At 41.7% G+C, this 25,218-nt stretch overlaps 1 protein-coding gene across 5 annotated transcripts in view; it reads left to right on the forward strand.

Annotated features, from left to right (window-relative positions):
• The window catches only part of LOC117521777 (microtubule-associated protein 4-like), a 309,678-nt gene that overhangs the window by 219,044 nt on the left and 65,416 nt on the right, over positions 1-25,218 (forward strand). For all 5 annotated transcript variants that reach the window (XM_034183119.1, XM_034183120.1, XM_034183121.1 and 2 more), the window contains exon 6: positions 24,145-24,464. In XM_034183119.1, the coding sequence (XP_034039010.1) occupies positions 24,145-24,464 (320 nt within the window). The remainder of the gene's footprint in view (positions 1-24,144; positions 24,465-25,218) is intronic.

Here is a 25,218-nt window from a genome sequence, read left to right on the forward strand (position 1 = left end):
AGGTCGGATTCTTTTCTAATAGACCTTGTATCTTCCAAACCAATCCTAGTAAAAGGAAGTGATTAACAAAAACACTGTTTTCACCATGACGATTCATTAATAAATCAACAAATAAGATTTAAACACGCACCAACAGATTATTTAAAAGGAAGACTCATAACATCACATGAAAGAACCGTATAAAAGATTAAATTGTAATATAAGTTTTGTCTTTGGTTAACTATAATAATAGGAAAAGAAATTACAATATCTTCCTTTTCTGTGTTAAAAGAAAGTATTCACGCATTGAGAGGTCAGTGTCTTTCTTCAACGTGGCACTGTGGTTCCATCCTTATGTTGAGCGTTGTATGACCTCTGACCTTTTGGCCATCTGGCTGGTTTGGGTGGTATGTTTTAGCTTCACTGTAAAAGTTGGGGGGCCTGTTAGAAAGGTGTTACAGCAGTCCATGCAAGAGATAACCATGGACTGTAGTGGGAGTTTGCTGGCATATTTAGGTATGTGCAGTCTGATTTTGTTATGTTAAATACGTGGGGTCCAAAACTTTCAGAAATTTGTCAATCTGTGTTATTTTAAACCTGTCAGAAAGACTGATGATGTACGACACACAACTAAATGGATGATAAACAGTCTGCATTATATATCACAATTTTATGCTCAGTATTTTACAGTGATATCTCACATTCAGCCATACACTCTGATGTCAGAGTGTTACCATGCAGGGTGCTTAATGGCACACAGGGACCAACTTGGGGATTAAGGACCTTGCCCAAGGGGCCTTAGTGATTTTCCAGTCTGACTGAGATTTGAACCAATGAACCTCTGTTCACAAGCTCACCACTTTAACCTCTTGACCATCACCACCTAAATGTAGGATCACTTCCCTTCCATTTTTTAAGTAGGGCTCTTTCCTGTATTGTTTGCCAAAAAAGGATTTGCTCATTCATGTGTGCTCTGTGGATAGAGCTAGCAGACACATGAATGACCTAATCAGCTTTTTACAGAGTCGAAAGAGATGACAAATGTGCAGGTTAGGGGTCCTCGAGGGTCCTTGAGGACCAGAGTTTAGAACCACTGCTCTACCAGTTTAGGTGACATTATTATCTCTTTCGCCAAAACCTGTTTTGTATTTGTTTTTTTGCTGCAATATTGAGTAAATAATATTGGTTCATAGTATTTCCTCTGTCATACACCAGAATCAGACGTCAATAAACACAATAAGAATCTTTCTACAGCTGCTTTGTGAAGCTGCAACAGAAATGTTGAGTTTCCATCAACATTAGAATAACCGAGAGGAAAACACTTCACACTCAGGTGAGGCACTGATTTCATCACAATCAGATTTGCAAACATATGAACCCCACAGAGTAGCTTATTCACCATTTGACTGACAGCAGTTAACGGGTTATGTGTAAAATCTCATATCTGTTGTGTGGGCCGCCAGAAGAGGAGGTACTGCTGGCCCACCACCAGAGGGCGCCCTGCCTGAAGTGCGGACTTCAGGCACGAGAGGGCGCTGCAGCCACGGACACAGCCGGGAGTGACAGCTGTCACTCATTATTTCCTGACAGCTGTCACTCATTCTTCATCATCTCACTCCATAAAACCCAGACGTCATCTCCACCTCATTGCCGAGATATCGTACTTCTATGGAGGTAACTTTCTCTGCCAGCATTAAGTGATTCCAAGAGCTATTGTGTTGCAGCTGTCAACCAGAGGACCGGCGTGGGTCACGACTGTTTCGTCCTACGTCCCGTCAGATAAGTGGTTAAACAGACGCTGCACGAGTGTGTATTAGAGGTGGAGGTGGCATTCCCACCGTTGTTGTTACGGGGTGTACACACACCCACACTTGACTGTCTTTGCTCTTCGCCAGCAGTACCAGATCCGACAGTCGGGGACGGTGATCACCTGGGAATTTGGGACTTGGCGGCTCCAGTATTCACCAGGTTCGGTGGCGGCGGAAATCGTGTGGTTCCGGCTCTTCTCAGGACAGACGTCTTCTATCCTCGAGCCTGCCCACACGTCACCTTGTGGATGACTGTTATCAGATTCTGAGATTGTCTGTATGTTCGTGTGCACCTTCACAACATTAAATTGTTACTTTTTTGGCTCATCTATTGACCGTTCATTTGCGCCCCCTGTTGTGGGTCCGTGTCACTACACTTTCACAACAATATCAGCATTCTTTACACATACAAACTGTAGCATATAAAAAAATCACATTAAAAAAAATGTTATTATGGACTTACCTTTACTTATAAATGAAGTCCATGTGCCGCTCCTTCTGAACAAAAGCATCAATGACTTGTTTGTGGACGTTTTCCTTATCTTTCTTCAGTTTTAACAGTCTCTCTGTCTCAGTGGAGGCCACTGCCAGGGAAGAAAGTTGTCCTTCATCAGTCCTGTTCCGACTGTATGTATGGAGTCTTTTCTGGCTTTGAATGTGAGTGGTCGACCGCTCACTTTGATGAGACTTCTTTGTAAATTCTTCAGGTCACAATATTCCATCTGAGTCCAGACATTGTCACAAGTTGAGAAAATAAGGCAGGAAAAGTTGAAAAGGCAGTTTCTTGCAGGATGTCCACACAGCCAGACTTTATGTGTGTCCCACTCCGTTTGAAAAGAGAGCGGGTCTTCTGTTGTCTGAAGCAAACCTTTTAGCTATGGTCTCGGTCTTCCTTTAATTATTACCTCCTGCTTTGATTGAAAGTGCAGTTTAGAAAATTGTTTCAGTTGTAACCCTCCATTCTGAAACTAAAGTCCAGGCGAGAGGAAAAAATAAATGAACGGCTGCTCTTGTAGCTTGCTGTCACTTATTCTGCAGCTGAGGAGTTGCTGCAAGAAGAATCCCTGGGATCACTAGTGCTCCCTACCATGAGGCAGGAGAACTATGTGCTTCACTTGGTGCCTTTTTGCAGCCGTTTTATGATCGCTCAACACACGAAACACGTTACACACACATACAGCTGTTGACAGAAAACACTGTACATCATGTACATCAGCAAAACTATGGAATTTAAGTTAATATAACCAAAGTTAGTGACCATTTTAATAGCGACATACAGAGAGACAGTAAGACAGAGTCTCACTGCACAGCATTCCAGCAGTTAGTCCAGTTATTGCACAATCCAGCGTGAGGCACGGCTGGCTGCTGCCTCACCGCACGTCTCTTCTCAGTATTTGAACGGCAAGTGTGAAAATTCAGCGGTTTTGAATAAAAAATAATCTAAAACTGGTGAAGTTAAAAGGAAAATAGCTTTATAGTACAAATCACTGGATAGATGTAACCATTTAATTTATTTTTTCATTTTACATTTTTTTCTTTCCATGATGGCAGGTGAGGCTGTGCCTCATCTGCCATCACCTGCCTCCCCTGATCGCACGTCACTGATGCTCAGTAAACAGCAAGCAGTGCATATTGTTTTTGACAAAGCATAAATGCAGGAGGGTATGAAATGACAGGGAATCTTAGGATATAGATGCTTGAATCTTCCATTCCAGCTTATTAATTAATCAAAAACCTAGTCAGAGCTTTAATTCATTTGAAAGCTTGTCTCTTAGTCTTGTCCATCCAAATTGGAAGTCCCAAAAACCAGTTTTATTTGTTATTATCTATCGTCCACCTGGTCGTTACTGTGAGTTTCTCTGTGAATTTTCTGACCTTTTGTCTGACTTAGTGCTTAGCTCAGATAAGATAATTATAGTGGGCGATTTTAATATCCACACAGATGCTGAGAATGACAGCCTCAACACTGCATTTAATCTATTATTAGACTCTATCGGCTTTGCTCAAAAAGTAAATGAGTCCACCCACCACTTTAATCATATCTTAGATCTTGTTCTGACTTATGGTATGGAAATAGAAGACTTAACAGTATTCCCTGAAAACTCCCTTCTGTCTGATCATTTTTTAATAACATTTACATTTACCCTGATGGACTACCCTGCAGTGGGGAATAAGTTTCATTACACTAGAAGTCTTTCAGAAAGCGCTGTAACTAGGTTTAAGGATATGATTCCTTCATTATGTTCTCTAATGTCATATACCAACACAGAGCAGAGTAGCTACCTAAACTCTGTAAGGGAGTTAGAGTATCTCGTCAATAGTTTTACATCCTCTTTGAAGACAACTTTGGATGCTGTAGCTCCTCTGAAAAAGAGAGCTTTAAATCAGAAGTGTCTGACTCCGTGGTATAACTCACAAACTCGTAGCTTAAAGCAGATAACCCGTAAGTTGGAGAGGAAATGGCGTCTCACTAATTTAGAAGATCTTCACTTAGCCTGGAAAAAGAGTTTGTTGCTCTATAAAAAAAGCCCTCCGTAAAGCTAGGACATCTTTCTACTCATCACTAATTGAAGAAAATAAGAATAACCTCAGGTTTCTTTTCAGCACTGTAGCTAGGCTGACAAAGAGTCAGAGCTCTATTGAGCTGAGTATTCCATTAACTTTAACTAGTAATGACTTCATGACTTTCTTTGCTAACAAAATTTTAACTATTAGAGAAAAAATTACTCATAACCATCCCAAAGATGTATCGTTATCTTTGGCTGCTTTCAGTGATGCCGGTATTTGGTTAGACTCTTTCTCTCCGGTTGTTCTGTCTGAGTTATTTTCATTGGTTGCTTCGTCCAAACCATCGGCATGTTTATTGGACCCCATTCCTGCCAGGCTGCTCAAGGAAGTCCTACCATTATTTAATGCTTCAATCTTAAATATGATCAATCTATCTTTGTTAGTTGGTTATGTACCACAGGCCTTTAAGGTGGCAGTAATTAAACCATTACTTAAAAAGCCATCACTTGACCCAGCTATCTTAGCTAATTATAGGCCAATTTCCAACCTTCCTTTTCTCTCAAAGATTCTTGAGAGGGTAGTTGTAAAACAGCTAACTGATCACCTGCAGAGGAATGGTCTATTTGAAGAGTTTCAGTCAGGTTTTAGAATTCATCATAGTACAGAAACAGCATTAGTGAAGGTTACAAATGATCTTCTTATGGCTTCGGACAGTGGACTTATCTCTGTGCTTGTTCTGTTGGACCTCAGTGCTGCTTTTGATACTGTTGACCATAAAATTTTATTACAGAGATTAGAGCATGTCATAGGTATTAAAGGCACTGCGCTGCGGTGGTTTGAATCATATTTGTCTAATAGATTACAGTTTGTTCATGTAAATGGGGAATCTTCTTCACAGACTAAAGTTAATTATGGAGTTCCACAAGGTTCTGTGCTAGGACCAATTTTATTCACTTTATACATGCTTCCCTTAGGCAGTATTATTAGACGGTATTGCTTAAATTTTCATTGTTACGCAGATGATACCCAGCTTTATCTATCCATGAAGCCAGAGGATACACACCAATTAGCTAAACTGCAGGATTGTCTTACAGACATAAAGACATGGATGACCTCTAATTTCCTGCTTTTAAACTCAGATAAAACTGAAGTTATTGTACTTGGCCCCACAAATCTTAGAAGCATGGTGTCTAACCAGATCGTTACTCTGGATGGCATTTCCCTGATCTCTAGTAATACTGTGAGAAATCTTGGAGTCATTTTTGATCAGGATATGTCATTCAAAACGCATATTAAACAAATATGTAGGACTGCCTTTTTGCATTTACGCAATATCTCTAAAATCAGAAAGGTCTTGTCTCAGAGTGATGCTGAAAAACTAATTCATGCATTTATTTCCTCTAGGCTGGACTATTGTAATTCATTATTATCAGGTTGTCCTAAAAGTTCCCTAAAAAGCCTTCAGTTGGTTCAGAATGCTGCAGCTAGAGTACTGACGGGGACTAGCAGGAGAGAGCATATCTCACCCATGTTGGCCTCTCTTCATTGGCTTCCTGTTAATTCTAGAATAGAATTTAAAATTCTTCTTCTTACTTATAAGGTTTTGAATAATCAGGTCCCATCTTATCTTAGGGACCTCGTAGTACCATATTACCCCATTAGAGCGCTTCGCTCTCAGACTGCGGGCTTACTTGTAGTTCCTAGGGTTTGTAAGAGTACAATGGGAGGCAGAGCCTTCAGCTTTCAGGCTCCTCTCCTGTGGAACCAGCTCCCAATTCAGATCAGGGAGACAGATACCCTCTCTACTTTTAAGATTAGGCTTAAAACTTTCCTTTTCGCTAAGGCTTATAGTTAGGGCTGGATCGGGTGACCCTGGACCATCCCTTGGTTATGCTGCTTTAGACGTAGATTGTGGGGGGTTTCCCATGATGCACTGTTTCTTTCTCTTTTTGCTCCGTATGCATCACTCTGCATTTAATCATTAGTGATCGATCTCTGCCCCCTTCACGGCATGTCTTTTTCCTGGTTTTTTCCCTCAGCCCCAACCAGTCTCAGCAGAAGACTGCCCCTCCCTGAGCCTGGTTCTGCTGGAGGTTTCTTCCTGTTAAAAGGGAGTTTTTCCTTCCCACTGTTGCCAAGTGCTTGCTCATAGGGGGTCGTTTTGACCGTTGGGGTTTTTCATAATTATTGTATGGCCTTGCCTTACAATATGGAGCGCCTTGGGGCAACTGTTTGTTGTGATTTGGCGCTATATAAGAAAAAAGTTGATTGATTGATTGATTGAATGTAGACAGTAGAAGTTTTTTTTCTTTCCCCACTATTCATTGGAGAATATTTTTATCCATATAAACATAGGTGGAACCGCATTTTGTGATCAAGTGTAACTAGATTGAGCAATACAAAGCAACAAAACAAAATATCTTCTCTTCATAGACACCCTAGAATCAGTGTTTTGGAAAGTATATCACACATCGATCTTCGGCAGAGGGAAAAGAGGGAAAATTAACGTGGAGTATAACCAGGGCTGTGTAGTGTTCCCATTATATAAGAGACACCGTGGTGGCAACAGTGAGTCTGTTTCTGTCCTGAGCCTCACCCAACCTCAGTCCCACTAAGCCCCTGTCTCTCCCTCCCTCCCCACGTTATCTGAATCAGCTGTTTGCAAAATCACTTCTGTAACCCAGAATGACTTAGTGCTGCCTCGATGGAGAATGGCTTCATTTCCATGGAAAGTGTTTTCTAAGCCTTATCTATAAGTTAAAAAAAAAAATACACTGAAATGTGAAAGCCAGGGCCGTGCTCTCTGATCAACAAAAAAAGAAGAAGAAAATCAGTTGTTTTGTGAAGTAGGAGTTTATCCAACCTTACTTTAGACAAGAGACAGGAACAACCTTGCACAGGTCGATAAGGCTGACAGATACCATGCCCTCACAAATTCACGTTTGCAGACAGTTTAGGTCAAAATTTTCTCATTACATGTTTTTGGACTCTGGGAGGAACCCTTTTTCCAGAAACCGCATAAGCAAACATACGTAAGTAAGGGCCCTTCACACACAACACAATTGAAGCCGACTAGCACAGCAAGGAGGAATTGCATGCTATTCATAAAAAAATCGGAGCTGCCTCTAATGTCTTGTACACCTGTTGCTATAACTATTCGTGCACATAATCGGCCAAAAGACAGACAGTGCCCTGTGAGAGCTCATTCGATCCCTCTTGCGACAGCTGTCGGCCAAATTCCAGGTGACACACACAAACATCCAACACCGCTCGCTGGACACATAGAAAATGTGGTGCCATTCACGCTGTCAGCACGAAAATAGAGAGCACATGACCACTTTCGAGCTGGCTGTGAAATTTATCTAAGTGCCCCCATGAGTGTGGCGTTGCAAAGCAACACACATGGCGTGCCAGTGTGATGGCTCCCACCACGACGCATGTGTGTATGTTGCATGTGTCATGCTGTAGCGCATGTGGCATGCGATGGGGGGGGGGCACATTTGCATGAAATGCTAATATGGGGAGCGGCCAGCCATGTCTGAGCGCACACAGCACGGTGAGGTGCCTCTCAGCTGATCACCAGCCAGAGACTCACTGACAGCTGCAAATGACGGCTCAAGTGCACACGACGTCACATTAAAAACACAGAGACCATGATGATGATGATGATGATGATGACAATAACTACATACACAATTACATGCCAAATAACTAAAATGAATGATCACATTCAGCAGCTGTTGAGATCTCCGGTCCTGGATGTCCCAGCTGGGGAACATATAACGTGTTCTGAAGGATGTGACCTTACAACTGTCCACCGTGACGGGTGTGTGTCTGCTTGATGTCCTCACGTGGAAATGCATAAAAACATATATCACTTTTGCGATGGGCTGCAGTGAGCGAGCACACAGTGGGCACATTGACAGGCTGTGTCAGGTGAAATGGACCATCAGATCATGTGATCAGGCGATCTAAATGCTACAACACCCATGTGAGCTCTGTTTCACATGACGCAGTGTCTGTGCTGCGGTGCGCCGCTCACAGGACACGCGTGTTGGGCCGGGCACGTGCGCAGGAGTATTACGAGCCAACAGTGCAACAAATACGCCACTTTCAGTCACGTATCGCCAAAAATACGCTGTAACAAACACCGTTTTGTTAGTTATTAGTAATTGAAGACGATGAAACTTCCTGTTCTATACATCATCTGATTTCCCTTTTTTAAAAGAGTACATTTATCTCCTTGTTGATTTTAGGCATTTTACACTCCGGTTATAAGACAGCGATTGTAGCGCAGTGGTTTCTGTCTGTTAATCAGAGCTTTTGTAAATTGCAGGTTAGAATCCTGCAAGTGGCATTTATTTTTTTATTTGTATCAACCCAGTGATTTTCACTAATTATACACCAATATGATTGTAGTAATTATTTATATAGCCGGCTGGACATGATAGGACCTAATGAGAGTGCACTGCTTCATTCATGTAATTTCATTACTGTACATCTATGACCATGAATCAGATACAGAGGCACATAGGGCTCACACTTGTATTGTCCACTCGATAAGAGGGATTAAATGTTGGACATTGCGGTGTTTTATATGATGTGTGGTTTTCATTTTGTTTCTCCACAGCAACAGCATGATGTGGTGCAACACGTTGCAGCTGCTTTCACTGTGTTCGCACACGAGCGTGTCTGAAGCCATTGCAGCGGGATCATTCACACCTGCCCAACCGTGTGTAACTCCCGACATCAGCTTGATGTTTTCGTGCTTCGCTCATTCGGGTTGTTTCCCTGTTTTTTGCCCTGATTCCTACTTATTCGTGCTATGTGTGAAGGGGCCCTAAATAAATGATCACAGCATGAAATATCAGACTACAGTGATATGCTTACATTATCTTCTTCTTTCTGTTGCTCCTGTTAGGGGTCGACGCAGCAGATCAGTCATTTCTATCTCACTCTGTTCTCTGAAACTTCTTCTGTCACACCAACCTCCTGCATGTCCTCTCTCACCACATCTATAAACCTCTTTGGCCTCCTCTTCTCCAACTGCCTGGTGGCTCCATCCTCAGCATCCTTCTCTCTGCATAACTGGGTCCCCTTCTCTGGACATGTCCCAAGACATCTCAGTCTCACCTTCTCTGAAGTTGTCTCCAAATTGTCCCACCTGATATGTTACATTTCTAATCTTGTCCATCCCCATGACTCCCAAAGAGAATCGTAACATCTTCACCTATGTCTACTGTCTTTGTTAGTGCCACTGTCTCTAAGCCATACATCATAGCTGGTCTCACTACTATCTAGATTTTCCCTTCACTCTTGCAGATATCTTCAGTCACAGATTCACTCCTGCCACCTGTGTCCACCCACTCCACCCTCCAGAAATATTCTTTCTCCTTCATCTCGCAACCTACCGTGGGCATGCACTGATGGTATTATCATCACCTCTTCAATTCCAACTTCGCACTCATCACCTTGTCAGACACTTGCTTAACCTCCAACACTTTCTTAGCATACTCTTCCCTTTAAAATGACCCCAACACCATTTCTCTTCCTATCCCCACCATGATACAACAAGTTGAACCCACTGCCTATAAGAAAAGGAGCGGAAAAGCCTTATGAATTAAGTGGCTGTTTCTACAACCACCTGCTCCCCTGCAAAGCGACCATGATCGTAAGCGATGCCCATCACCCCGCACATAGTCTGTTTCAGCCTCCTGCCCTCTTGGAGAAGGTATCAGAGCCTCTGTTCCCACTCCAACAGACTCACCAACAGCTTCATCCACAAGGTTGTCAGAAAGCTGAACCCCCCCCCATAAAAACCCTACTCTGGACCTTGAATCATCTGACCTACAGAATGACAGAATTTTTTTTGCACTACTGCAGTATATCAACAGACACTTTCTGCTGCTATTACTGCCTGTCTTTTGCACTATTACAACTTCTAACTTATGCAGGAAAGATTTTGCTGCTACTTTCTGTCATATACACTGTGAACTCCCATATTTTGTTGTTCATTTCTAGTATTAGTAAATGTCTTCTTCTGCTGTGCACTTTATGTATTGTTTTACTTTCATATTAGAATATGTCTTGTCTTTATCTGTTGTTCCTGTGCACTTTACCTCTTCACCATGGGATAGTGAGAAACATTTTTTGATTCCCTTGTATGTTTGATACATGTGAAGAAATTGACAATGAAGCTGACTTTGACTTTCTATTTTTGCAATAAAACATGAAATAGCTATGCACACAAAACTGTAATTTTATCACTTAATCACAAGGAATGAAGTTACATTAATCAAAGTCATACATTTGATATTTCAAAACTTCATTAGTTTAACATCGGCATTGGTGTATGATGAAGGGCTTATAAAATATGTTGAGGATTTTTACACGTACTGCATGTCCGCAGCAGTAATATTGGTTTTTGGTTTGTATGGTTTATATGTACTGTATGTGTGTCCACAGAGCTACCTACAATCAGTATGTGACAGTAGGAATTACTGTCCAATATTTCAAATGATTGCTGACAAAATGAACTGAGGACATTGATCAATAAATACCCACTAGGTCAGTGAGACACCTACCATGGGACCAATCTTCGATTGCAGAGGTTGAAGTCAGGTCAGGTCTGGGACCATGCACTGGTACTGCACATTTCTGCATCCACCATTTTGCAAAACAGGTCCTGGAAGCACCCACCCAGGCAAACCACTGGTTCATGCCCACTCGCAAAAAGTATCCATCGATCTCCCATAATCAGGTGAAACATGTACATCCCCTTTTCCAGTTGCTGGAGTACTCAATACTGAGGCACCTGTGGGCTGGATCATGCCCAGAGAAATGCACCATATGGCCAAAGTGTTGCAATTTGACATTTCCTCAGGATGCAAGTGATACTCCTCATCTAAGCTTCCAAAGACACTGTTTGTTTGACACAAAGTTATTCCAGTGGTACCCAAGGACTCTCTGAAGAAGCCTGGAACATTTTTTGTCCAACATAAGCACTGGCTGCCCACAGGGTAGCATTCTTTCACCTTTACTCTTCTCTCTTTTTACAAATGAATTTGCAGTGAATGACACAAATTTTAAACTGATTAAATACGCGGATGACATGGCCCTAGTCAGCCTGCTACAGAAATGTGACTCCTCTGGTGAAGCCTCCTATCTTGCTCACAGAAAGGCTGTTGAAGCTTGGTGTCTCGACAGCCAGCTGGAAATCAATGTGTCTAAGACAAAAGAGCTTGTTTTTTACACAAAGCAAGAACTGACAGTACAGCCAGTTTCACTCGATGACTAGCTTGTTGAAACGGTGGAAATTTTTAAATATCTTGGTACAGTTCTTGACAGTCTCTTGAGCTTCTCTGAAAACTCTGATTTTATCTTGCTCACAGCGACTCAGACTTCTTAGAAGATTAAGTTGTCTTGGTGTTAATCCGCAGATTTTAGAGCTTGTGTATTCTGCACATATTGGGCCTCATGTATCAACGTTGCGTACGGCAATATTTGAGCGTATATGGGGTGTACGCCAAAATGGCTGCGTTACTTGGCATTTATCAATGTGGTCGTTGGCGTACGCTGCGCTGAAAATATACACCAGGTCGAGAGGTGGTGTAAATTATACACCAAAATGAACCAGCACTGGAATCCACATAAAAATGAAAATGATCAACATGATAAACAGTGCCATTATACAAATCAATGCATATGTTAGATAAATAACACTTTCTTGATTATACTACATAATAATTAATACAAATCCCACTTTTGCGGGATTGTTGGTCTCGAGCACGATCCGTGGCCACAACGCTGACTGCAAAGAAAGTGTAACTTTACGTGGTGTGATCGTTTTAGACAATGAAATTGATCATTACAACTGTAGTGTTGTCATTCCCTTCGCCCATGCTGCAATCAGGTTTTGTCTTCTCCTTTCGTTTGTTACAATAAAATAAATAAAGAAATACATTTTAAAAATAAAGAAATCTGAAAAATTAGGCGTCTTATTAATTGAGCGAGCAAATATCCACATGTCAAGAATTATTGACATGTGAAAAGAGAATACAGTGGTCCCTCACTATAACGCGGTTCACCTTTCGCGGCCTCGTCGTTTCGCTGATTTTTTTTAGTCCAATTTTGCATGCTTTTTTTTACAGTGCATTGTGGTCTGCGTGTCTGTTTATAAGAATCTTCTCGCCCAGAAGAAAAAAGAGCGCCAACAACTACTCTTAACTGTGTTTGTCACTCGGAAAAAGACACCTGCAGCGAGGTGTGAGTGGAAAAAGGCGCGACATTGGCGCAGCCCAAGGATGAAGAGGCACGGTCAGAGGAACTGTGAAATACTAGTCAGTCACTATTAATAATTTCTTGTGTCCAACCTCGTAGGTTGATCGTTAAAATTAAATTCGTTAGTTCTAAAAGCCATCATAATTATTTATAGGAAAACGTTCTATTTTTATTTCTCAAACAAATGTCTGGGCCTGAAAACAGTTTGGTCTTATTTTTCTACTAAGGTTTGAGCTTTGAGAGTGTTTACACACAAGAGAAAAGTGAGAAAATGTTAATGCCTGATTGAGAAAAGTGTATAAAGTGGTTTTACAGGGTTTTTACAGCTTTAAAACGTCTATAATAATTGTAAAAAATAACGCTGACTACGTCGCGGACTTCGCTTTTTGCGGACTATTTTTAGAACATAACTCCCGCGATAAACGAGGGACCACTGTAACACTTTTTTGATTATACTACAAAACAGATAATACGACGGCCACTTTTGACGCTCTATTGGCACGCGTCGTAATTGGTGGAGTTCTTTTTCTTTGCCGTCTTCCTGGCTTCCATGTCGTAAAATGAGGGTGTGTCTGAAGCGGAGTCTGAATATTTATGGGCGTGTTTATTATAATTAGGATTGTTTTCACCCGCCGCATTTATCAAGGTCACGTCGGCGTACGCCGGAAATGGGCAGGTGCGCACTGCTTGATACATGTCACGGCAACTTTGGTGTACTTCAAATTTACACCATAAATTTATGCCACAAGTGCGCAACTTTGATACATGAGGCCCATTGAGAGTATTTTAACATTTCTTCTTTGTGTTGGTTTGGTCACTTGAGTTGTAAATGTAAGGACAAATTAAATAGAATTGTAAAAATGGCGGGGAAAATTGTGGGAAAACCCCAGAAGCCTCTGGTGTTGTGAAAGTGTAGGAACACGGACCCACAACAGGGGGCGCAAATGAACGGACAATGGAGAAGGTAAATAACAAGTTTTACTGTTGTGAAACGAGCACAACCAATACAACAATCAACAATTTGGGGTTAAGCCGAATTCTGCTGGTGTCGTGTGGGCAGGCTCGAAGGTAGGAGACGTCCGTCCAAGTCGAACCGGAACCACCCAGATCTCCTCTGCCACCGAACCCTGGAAGTACTGGAACCGCCAAGTCCCGAATTCCCAGGTGGCCACTGCCTCCGCTCGTCGGATCCGGTACTGCTGGCAAGAGAGAGCAACAAACACACAGGTGTGGATGCGGCTGCACCCAGTAACACGGAGAGGGGAGAAGCCGCCTCCACCTCTCGTCACAATAAAGCAGGAAGGTGAGTACTTATCCAAGCAATCGGCTTTCGGTAGTCAGCTGTCCTGAAAGGTTTAACAAGTATTATCAGATAACACAGAATATGCTGCAGAGAAGGTTACCTCTATCTCAAGGCGATATCTCGGCACTGAGGTGGAGACGCTGTCCTGCTGATATACCTCCCTGCTGAGTGGAACAGCTGTGTCCAGTGATGGGTGACAGCTGTCACCCTGGCTGCTCACGTGAGGCGGCAGCGCCCTCTGGTGGTGGTGGGCCAGCAGTACCTCCTCTTCAGCGGCCCACACAACAGGACCCCCCCCCTCAACGGGCGCCTCCTGGCGCACGACCGGGCTTGTCCGGATGGCGACGGTAGAAGTCGGCCAGGAGGGCCGGGTCCAGGATGAAGCCCCTCTTCACCCAGGAGCGTTCTTCGGGACCGTACCCCTCCCAGTCCACCAGGTACTGAAAACCCCGGCCCATTCGACAGACGTCGAGGAGCCGGCGCACAGTCCAAGCCGGTTCCCCGTCGATGATCCGGGCAGGAGGTGGTGCCGGACCCGGGGTGCAGAGGGGTGAGGTGTGATGGGGTTTTATCCGGGAAACATGAAATACTGGATGGATCCGCAGTGAGGCCGGGAGCTGGAGCCTCACTGCAGCGGGATTGATGACTTTAAGGATCTTGAAGGGTCCGATGTATCGTTCCTGGAGTTTTGGGGAGTCCACCTGCAGAGGAATGTCCTTGGTGGACAACCACACTTCCTGCCCAGGACGATACGTGGGGGCCGGGGCCCGCCGCCGGTCTGCATGTTTCTTCGCCCTCGTCCGGGCCTTCAACAAAGCAGAACCCGACGGCACTTCCGTAGGTGGGCCTGGACCGAGGGCACACCGACCTCTCCCTCAACCACCGGAAACAAGGGGGGCTCATACCCCAAGCACACCTCAAAAGGGGAGAGGCCGGTGGCGGACGACACAGGATGAGGAGGAAAGCTCACAGAGTCCTGTCAGTTTGAGCTCTTGAAGTCTGGGAGGCACTACATAGCTCCGCTGGCCAAAGGTTCTTTTAAAAAATCTTTTATACCAAATGCCGTTGTCATAATGAACTCAAAAAAGTGACCGCTCCACAAATAAAACCTGAACTGCTTTACTTCTGTTTTATTTAATTTTATTAGATTTTATTTTACATTTTATTTATTTTAGTAGGTCTTATTCTACTTCTTCCTTTACTTCTATGTATTTTATGTATCTTATCTTTGTTTTCTTCGTGTGTTTGTATGACTGTGTTTGCATTGTAGTGTTGTCTTTTTTGTGCTGGTGAGCCGAAGACAATTTTCCACATCGGTGGACAATAAAGAATTATTCTATTCTATTCTAACATAGATATCAGAATGACCAGATATCTCTGTTCAAGGACATCATGATACTATAAGGTCTTTCCAGGTCTTTTTAAATTTTTAATTTTTTCTAAGTTAATGTTACCCTATCAAAACACCCAGTCCATGCAAGTGTTGAACAGAGTAGACACCAAAACACATCCCTGACACCCCCGAGAATTTACTGGGAAGAAGTCAGAGACTCCCACTCCACACAGCACTCACAGTATCTATGTATAGTCCAGCTTAGATGTCTAGCATCTTGTTGGGGATCCTGCAAATTGTCATGATTTCCCACAGAGCAGCTCAGTCAACCGAGTCAAACACTTTGCTTTTCCTGAAAAGAAGCACTGCCAATGTTTGCACTTGCATTTAATAAGTACTCGCGAAGCTAGGATGTGATCGATGGTTGACGTCTTCAGTGTGAAGACAGACTCCTCCTCTCAATTATCCTTGCGAGCACCTTTCAGTTTTTACAGGACAAGGCCTAAGTCCTGTATCGGCTCTGAGGCCTGTTCATGTCTGTGCTTATCTCCAGATTTCATAGCATGACACAGCCTATGACTCCCCCTGGACAATTACTGTATATTTTTATTTCATTTAGATCATGCTGTGTAGATTCATGTTAACCATAAGATTAAAAAGCACATTTTTTCCATATAACAAAGGTGTAATTTCATAAAGCAGTAAAAATGTGTAAAGGTCTAGTGGTTCATGTAATTTCAAGAACCACTCTAGGCTCACCTTTGTAGCAAAAGGAAACACAGATATAAATCACTTTATGCACAGGAAAGATCAGTCCATCAAAATTAAATGATAAATGAAAGAGAAACAACTACACATTAGACCTGTTCAAAATGTCAAATGTTACAAAATCTTTTGGGACACATGTTGTTTTTGTTCCACTAATAAAATAAAAGATCTGTGCCAAATTTTATTATCATTGGACATTGTTTAGGGGTCCCCCACAAAGCAACAATTTTCCCCAAACAAGCAATGCAGTAATCCAGTAATTCCAGTAATGTTCTCCTCTGGGTGGTCAATCAACCACCAGTTTTTGGTATTAGAAACCATCACATGTACCTGTAAAAGAAAAATAATGGCATCAGAGTCTTCTCCCGTTAGCGTGATGTTGCCTTGCCAGCGGAAAGGAGAGGAAAATGTGTCACTCTGGGGGACCTCTAAATCTTATCTGATTGAGTTCAGATTTGGTCTGCACCTATAAAACCCCAAGTAGGACAAAAACAACATGTGGCCCAAAGCCTCTCACAACTGTTATTTTTACACTATATAACATGAACAGCCCTACTGCACAATAAAGGTGTTTTTTCCAAGTGACAAATCATTGTCATTACAGTTTTGACCTATTAAACCACCCATTTATGCAACTCCTCTATAAAGATCTGGTTTCACCTCAGTGCTCCAGGGTTTTTCAGATACATGAACAGCAATGAGGGCACTTGCATAATGCAGAGACATGGAATGACTGAGATTGGCTGAACAAATGACCTGTTTACTAGCCCAGAAAATCTGTTGCACACATGGGCAATCATGTCTATAAATAACAATAGAGAAATTGCAATTAGTAAATTGCATGATGTGATAGTTTGTTAGTGAAAATGTCCTCATTATGTACAGGAGAAGTGTCACATTGTTATATATTTGAGTCAGGTTATTTCTGGCTGTTATCAAGTTTGTCATTTAAAATGTGTCACTGTGGAGGACATTTGTTAATCATATTTAAGCATACATTGAGTTCCTTAAGTATTGTTGATAGACAGTGGTGATGTTTGTAATTTTGCCTCTGTACACCACCACAGTGGAGTTAAAAAAAAAACAATGACGATGTCCTTGTAGTGTAAACTGTTAACTTTAACTCAAGGGCTGAACATAAGTATCACATTAATGATTTAGGAATTACAGCCTTTTTTTATACAGTCCCTCCATTTTCAAAGCGAATGAGTCATTCGACAAAATAAATTTGAATGGTATGTTCCATCTTGTACCCCCAACTGTGGTGAGCAGTACAAGAGGGCTTAACTAGTGTTGTTCTGTGTCCTTTGTTCCTCGTCTGCTGTCTCACTTTCATAGCTTTATGTAATAGAGGGTTTTTAATCCCTCAAAATGCTTTTTTCCCCCATTTTCCAGCATGTGGTTTCAGTAGCTGCACTGTACTCATGACAATAATGAAGTCCAAGAATAAGACTGGGTAAAGCAATGAAAACAGCGTGACATTTTATTCCAAATTATTAGATTTTTCTTGCTATTCTATGCCTGCTAAAGGCCAAACAAAGTCACATTAGCATGAAATCTTATAAAAATAGCCTGATTCACTTATCACACAAGCTAAAAATTTCGCAAAGCCAGTTTGATACAGTTATTCACTGCACATAATGTCAAGAAGAAGAGCTACCAGTATTTGGACTCAAAGTAAAACATCCGTACCTTACATATGTGAAACAGTCATGGAAATTCATTCTTTGTGAATTAGTATTACTTTCTTATATACGCTGTGTGGCCTTCACATTTACTTTCTGACCAGAACTTAGCTACTTTTTCCTTGACAAACATACAGCTCTTCCACCATGTTTTATCCACACTAGGAAAAAAATAGCTTAAATACAGTATTTCCTGGCGTATACATAATTTCAGTTCAATTTATTACATTTATGTAGTGCCATATCACAACAAAGCTGCCTCAAGGTGCTTTACACAATTAAGGTCTAACCTTACCAACCCCTAGAGCAAGCACACAGGTGACAGTGGTAAGGAAAAACTTCCTCTGATGATAGCTGGTTTGGTTGCACATGATCAGAATCTGGGGAATGGGTGGGGGATGTCCAGCAGATACAGCAACCCCTCATACATGATGGAAAAGACAAAGAAGCAAAGATGACCAAAATGTCCCAAATCAAAGTTCCATTTTGCAATGATGAAGCACGTAAAATGACCCACAATCCACATCTAGATTCCAAACAACAGAACATTTTTATGGTTTCTTTCTCTTGATAATGTTTATTTTTCACCACGTTTTATGAAGAACCACAGATTAATTGCAGTGTTTATATAATAGTGTGAAATACAGATTTACTATCAAATTGATTTGTTTTCAAAGTAATAGCTGCATAAAACATGATGCAGAGTTGCAGTGAAATCAAACTGTGCACAGGAAAAGTCACTTGTGCGTTCATTTGAACAGAGCCTGTTAAAAACAGACAGCTTCTGTCACCTCGTGCTCTGTTTGAGGTAGTATGCTGTGGACTCTGTGCACGTCTGTGGTCAAACACTGAAAGAATCTCTACAAAATATCAGGAGTTGAGGATGAACATGTGTCTCTTCCCTGTGCTGTTGTGAGTCCACTAAACTGAGCGCCATGTTCAAAACATAGGTGGAGTCAAGGTAACTGGTAGTTCACTGGGCTCTGGAAAAAAGAAAAAGATTTTTCCCCATTTTTGCAAAGTGTCTGCTCGGTACGACTATTGGATTTATGCTGGAAGTACTATATTCACTACCAGTCAAAAAGTTTGGACACACTTTCCCATTCAGTAAATAAACCTATTATTGTTACCCTCTCACCAGACAGTGTGGACATCCTTGAAAAAATTATTTGAAGTTATAAACTTTGATCCGCTTTGTAATTACCTTTTATTATTTTGACAGATTTTTTTCTTTAACCTGTTTTGCCCCACTGGCAATAATTGTTTCCAAAGTATATCACTGTCATTTTCTACTTGCAATAAAAAAATGTCAAATGTACTAATGCAACTTTTTCCACTTACACAAAAATCTGGGCATTAACGGGTTAATCAAGGGTACTTGTTGTGGCTGGCGTGCCTGGCTGGCTTTTGTTTGTCTTCTGTTTCTGTCTTTTGGTTTTCCTTCCAGGTGGTGCGCATTTGGGACTGAGTGGCTGTGTGGCTGAGTTACCAGGACCCAGTGATGCCGGTAACGAGTAATCTAACGCGTTAATCTTTCCAAAACAGTAATCAGATTAAAGTTACTTCTCCATGTCACTGTGCGTTACTATTATTTTTCATTGTGGGTTGATAGCAGCATTAAACTTGGTCTGTGGGCAGGAGGTCGGGGTTCGACTGAACTGCCCACTTTAAGCGAGCTGTGAGCTTTTCATCCACGGTTTTTTGCAGCTCCTCGACTCGTCCTCACATCTTAAAGCGCGGTGATCAGCACACCTGCACTGAGCAGGTGAGACATTTTTATACTTTTTTCCCTCCTTTATTTAGAATTCTGAGCTGAGTCGCTCCGTATCGTCTCGTTAAAAACAGCTGATCCTCCGCGACGCGTCAACAACTAACACTATTTTCCACTCAAATGCACCTAAACTCTCTTTCTGAGGACCACATGATGTGAAAATGCAATAAAACTTTCTTACCTGTAAATCTGGTCCTGTTTTCTGCATAAATAAATGTTATCCATTCTTTGTGCTCAAACGCCAAAGCAGGGGCGAATCCAGATGGAATGGGGCGTGGGGCAGGGATGTGCCCCCCCACAACACCCCTAGATTAAAGGTCCAAGTTTTGAAGCTGTTTTTTACTACAACTACTAATATTGCTTAAAATAATAATAATTTCGACAAGTAAAATGTTTAGAGAGAATTTAAATGTTAGAAAAATGTTAGAATTTAATAGTTACATTTATAAAAAATGTAGGTTTGAAATTGCAAGTTTTACTGTTACAGTGCTGTCAACAGTTAAATATGAGGTCAAGAAAGAGGTCTTTATTTTACTTTTTATAAAACAAGTATTTATTTTCATTGAAGTCAAGAAAGGGTGACTATAAAGTGAGTTTTGGCAAAACAGGTATCATTGTCATGTTGACGTGGGTTGTTGTCGGCAGCTGGGGAAAGTAACTAAAAAAGTAACTAGTAATCTAACTTAGTTACTTTTACAATTGAGTAATCAGTAAAGTAACTAAGTTACTTTTTCAAGGAGTAATCAGTAATCAGTAATTGGATTACTTTTTCAAAGTAACTGTGGCAACACTGCCAGGACCTCACCCTGATCACCTGAGGCTGATCAGGTGCGGCTCGTCAGGACTCACAGCTGTGGTGCATCTACACGGATTGGAACATGGTGGCATTTAAGTCTGGAGTACACAGTGTGTATTTGCCAGAGACTCGACCTTGTGACCAGACGGGTGAGATCGTCGTCTCGAGAGCCATCTCATCATCAGTGGATGCAGAGAACGTCCAGGTTTGATGCATGGTCTGTGAAAGAGGAGAGGGTGAGGTCTCACGCTCGTCAGCACACTTCCTGAGGTACGTTAGGTTTTGTGACTAACATTTGTACAGTCAGTAAATGTGGTGTCCCTCACACCTTATTATATTGAGCTGTTATGTTAGTCGTTTTAATCAGCTTCCACTGCAGTGAGTTTGTGAACAGGGTGTTCCATGCCTGCAGGGTGGGAAGCTGATTAGTAATTAAGCCAGGAAGTGTTTGCTGTTTGTACACCTTTGAGTGGTCTCTCTGTGTGTGGAGTGTGGACTCACATGATGATTTCTTCATTCACAGACTCGGTTTGTCGCGGCCACCTGGGGGGTGTTGGCGGGGTCCTTGGGTCCGAACTGTTTCTGGCTCTGGGCCGTTAGTGCTGCCGGGAGCGCACCGTAAATCCACCACGCCAGACCGCGCACTAATTTGTTGTATTAGCACGTCACTGTTATGTTTATTAAACTCTGTTATCCTTTGTACCGTGCTCTGCTTATTTCATACTGGGTCCTTCAAACGCTGGTCGGTTCTCCGGGCTGCGTCCGACACATAACAGTACTGTTCACATCAGTTTACTATAAAAGTTATTTAACAATATTATTTAAGCACCTTGTTTTCATTCTGGACGATAGGCAAAAGTTCCTTCTTTTCATGGTTAAGTTCTTTTTAAAAAATGAAAGGAAACTGATATTTCTAATTCTCTTTATTTTTCTGATCTGTCACCAGAAAATGAGATTTGTGATCAGTTACACCTCTAGCTGCTCTTAATGAAGGTTAAAGAAACTAATGGGTTGATCTGTGGTTTGAAAACTTATAAGAGTTTTAATGATGAACCCGAAAACAGAGACAGCCATTCGAGCATGCAAAAACATGAAGTAAGTCCTTTTCAGGTCCTGAGGCCACTGAGCTTGGTGTTGATCTCCGGATATTGTGGCGTGAAGTGGATGTGAGTGTACAACTCCCCTGTGGATGTGAAGCCAATCCTTTGCCGTTTACTTTTCCAACCAAGGCCGATTTGTAGCCGGGTGGACAGGGACACTATAGATGAATTGTTTTGTCCAAAGACAGACGGGTAGCATGGACACATCTGCAATCAAACCCTAGTCTGTTGGCAGTTCAGTTGTGTAACTGCAGTGTTTCAAAAACAGGAACTAGCCATACATAGAATGTCCACTAATATTACATTGTCAGTTGAATCGAGGCTTAAACCTTGAAAAAAGTGAACTGGAAAAAAAACAGGATGAAAACCAAGAAAGAAGATAGACGGAATCTAGCAAGAGGTCAGCTAACTAGGAACAGCAGCAGCTATGGACAAACAAAAATGAGATTGAGATGAACAGGCTGGATCAAAATGCACCAATAGCTGGCTGAAAGCTTGCCGTCAGCACAAAGGCAATCTGGAGGGAGCATGTGGGAAGAATGATGGACGAAAATAGAGCCTGATAACATGATGATGAGCAGGTGTGTGTCAGTGATGAAAACAGTGAGAAAATGCATGAAGTGTGAAGCCGAGCAGAGTAAACAGCTTCTGAAATGGTTAGTGGAATGTCACAATAAAACAAGATGAACTCTCTGTGTGTGTGCACACATACAGATGTTTTAGCACAGTGTCATAAGACCACATCATTTAAAATAAATCAACAATATTATGAGCAAATTTTTGAAATTGGAAAGTACAGTCTGCTCTCTCGCTGGACATTTGATCCATTTCCAGCCTCTATCCCTTCCATTATTACCTCCGCCAAGGAGGTTATGTTTTCGGTCACGTTTGTTTGTTTGTTTGTCTGTCTGTCAGCAGGATAACTCAAAAGGTTTTGAACGGATTTTGATGAAATTTTGTGGAGTGGTTGGAAATGACAAGAGGAACAAGTGATTAAATTTTAGTGGTGATCCGGATCACGATACGGATCCTGATGCTAACGCGTTAGCATGTCTGTGGCATTTTCAGTGTTAAAAGTTAGCATTAAGCAGTTGCAGCTGTCATCACATTTGGGTGCATTTGTTTTCAAATTGTAATATTTCTTACATTTATTTTTGTTTATAGAAATTTTGTGGAGTGGTTGGAAATGACAAGAGGAACAAGTGATTAAATTTTAGTGGTGATCCGGATCACGATCCGGATCCCGATGCTAACGCGTTAGCATGTCTATGGCATTTTCAATGTTGAAAGTTAGCGTTAAGCAGTTGCAGCTGTCATCACGTTCGGGTGCATTTGTTTTCAAATTGTAATATTTCTTAAATTTATTACCTCCGCCAAGGAGGTTATGTTTTCAGTCGCGTTTGTTTGTTTGTCTGTCTGTTTGTCAGCAGGATAACTCAAAACATTTTGAATGGATTTCGATGAAATTTTGTGGAGTGGTTGGAAATGACAAGAGGAACAAGTGATTAAATTTTAGTGGTGATCCGGATCACGATCCGGATCCAGGAATTTTTTTAAAGGATTCTTCACCATTGCGGGATAGGGGGAATTTTGACATTCTAGTTTCTAACTCCACAAAAACAAGGCAGAAAGGCTTGAAAAAAAATTAGGGTGTAACATAGTCAAATGTTCTATCAAACAACAAAGTTTGGTGATGATCGGATCCAGATTCCGGATCTAGTGATCCAGAATATGCAAAAATATAGGGAAAATAGAAAATGTGTCAGTGTGAGGTGACAAATGAAGCTGGAGATGCACAACTAACACCAAATTGTAGCTGAATCTGTACTGATTCAGTAAGGTGTCATCAGATTTGATGTAGCTTCAAATGTTATGGAGCTAGATCCAGAAGAAAACCGCCATTGCCAAAAATCGTTTTTATACAATAACTTTTGAACTAATAAAGACATAAAAGTGATTCCAAGTTCTAGTGGTATGTTTTCATGGTCAAGGATGTCAAATATAAAGGAAAGAAAAGTGTATGTATCATAGTTTTGGTTGTGACACTGAATTGTTGAATAGATAACTGTGCCAAGGAGGGAATCTCTTTAGGGTCAGTGACCCTATGGGCTTGTTTAGAGAAGTGTTTCATAAATGTTAAAAAATTCATATATTTGCAGTTTAGTTGAATAATAAATTGAATTTTGTCTCTTATTTGTTTTTGTCTATAAGCACATGCAATATCAGTATCAGTGCTCAGATGACAGTAGCTTCTGGGAAAGGTGCAAATTGCAATAAACTGTGATGCCAAGCGCTAAGGATACATGCTATCCAGTCACAGCAGATGAAACTTTTTTTACTACTGAGCAAACATCATTGTTAGACTTTTTTAGGTTCAATGATTCCATGGCGTGTAGATGTTATGGCGTCAGTGACCCCATGGCCTTGGCGGAGGTTTGCACTCTCTGAGTGTTTCTTGTTTTATTTTAGTTTTAGTTTTTTTTTTTATTATTATTATTATTTTTGTGTGTGTGTGTGTGTGTGTGTGTGTGTGTGTGCAATTTGCCTAAGACTGTAGTATCTTTTGAAAGTATTAAATTTAAGCAAATTGAAAAATTTACAAGATGGCTAATATTTGCTGGAAGACTCACATCAAATCAGTCCTTATTTGTGTATTCAAGCTTTGTTTGGGCAAGAAATTTGGTGTTACGTTTGCAAATCTTAAATACACATTTTTGAAAAAGTGCCAGTAAAACTGTTCTAAATTGGAAATATTTGTTGAATAGAGGAGAGTGTTTTATGATGCTGACATGCCCACATTGTTTCTCTCCTAGTAAAATCTGACAACAAGGACAAACAGGAAAAGACAGATCTGATGCCCAGCCAAACAGAGAAGATCAACTCCTTTGAAAAGCAGAAGATGGACAACGGCCCCGACAAGAATCAGAAGTCTGACAAGATCCTTAAAGATGATGAAAAGATGGAGAAATTAAATGCAGAAAAAAATAAGGCCAATGAGAAAACTGAGAAGGCAGACAAACCAGAGAAGGTTGACAAAGACGAGAAGAAGCCAACTGAGAAGAAGGAGGAGAAAGGAGGGAAAGTGACGCCCAAGACTGCAGCCGCCAATGACAGCAAGCCTGTACCCTGCAAGGTGAGTGACAGACAGGTGACAGAAACAGTCCTCTCACCCCAAGGTCACAGGATTGAGCTCTGCTACAGCCAGTGAGTCCAATAAGGTATTCTGTTGAAGTGTCCTTGGGCAAGGCTTCATTCCCCTCTGTCATGTTTTTTCTGGTTTGTGTTTATGGATGTATCATTGTTTCCCATGTTAGTGAGTATTTTTTTAAACAAACTGTTGTGAAAGTGTAGGAACACGGACCCACAACAGGGGGCGCAAATGAACGGACAATGGAGAAGGTAAATAACAAGATTTTACTGTTGTGGAACGTGCACAACCAATACAACAATTGACAATTTGGGGTTAAGCCGAATTCCACTGGTGTCGTGTGGGCAGGCTCGAAGGTAGGAGACGTCCGTCCAAGTCGAACCGGAACCACCCAGATTTCCTCTGCCACCGAACCCTGGAAGTACTGGAACCGCCAAGTCCCGAATTCCCAGGTGGCCACTGCCTCCGCTCGTCGGATCCGGTACTGCTGGCAAGAGAACAAACACACAGGTGTGGATGCGGCTGCACCCAGTAACACAGAGAGGGGAGAAGCCGTCTCCACCTCACGTCACAATACTGCAGGAAGGTGAGTACTTATCTTTGAGTAGACAGCTGTCCTGCAATGCTCAACAAGAAAGGCAATATAATATAGCAGAGAATTGTACCTCTATCTTAAGGCGATATCTCGGCACTGAGGTGGAGACGCCGTCCTGATGATATACCTCCGTGCTGAGTGGAG

This window comes from Thalassophryne amazonica, chromosome 12 (assembly GCF_902500255.1).
Source record: "Thalassophryne amazonica chromosome 12, fThaAma1.1, whole genome shotgun sequence".
Lineage (NCBI taxonomy): Eukaryota > Metazoa > Chordata > Actinopteri > Batrachoidiformes > Batrachoididae > Thalassophryne > Thalassophryne amazonica.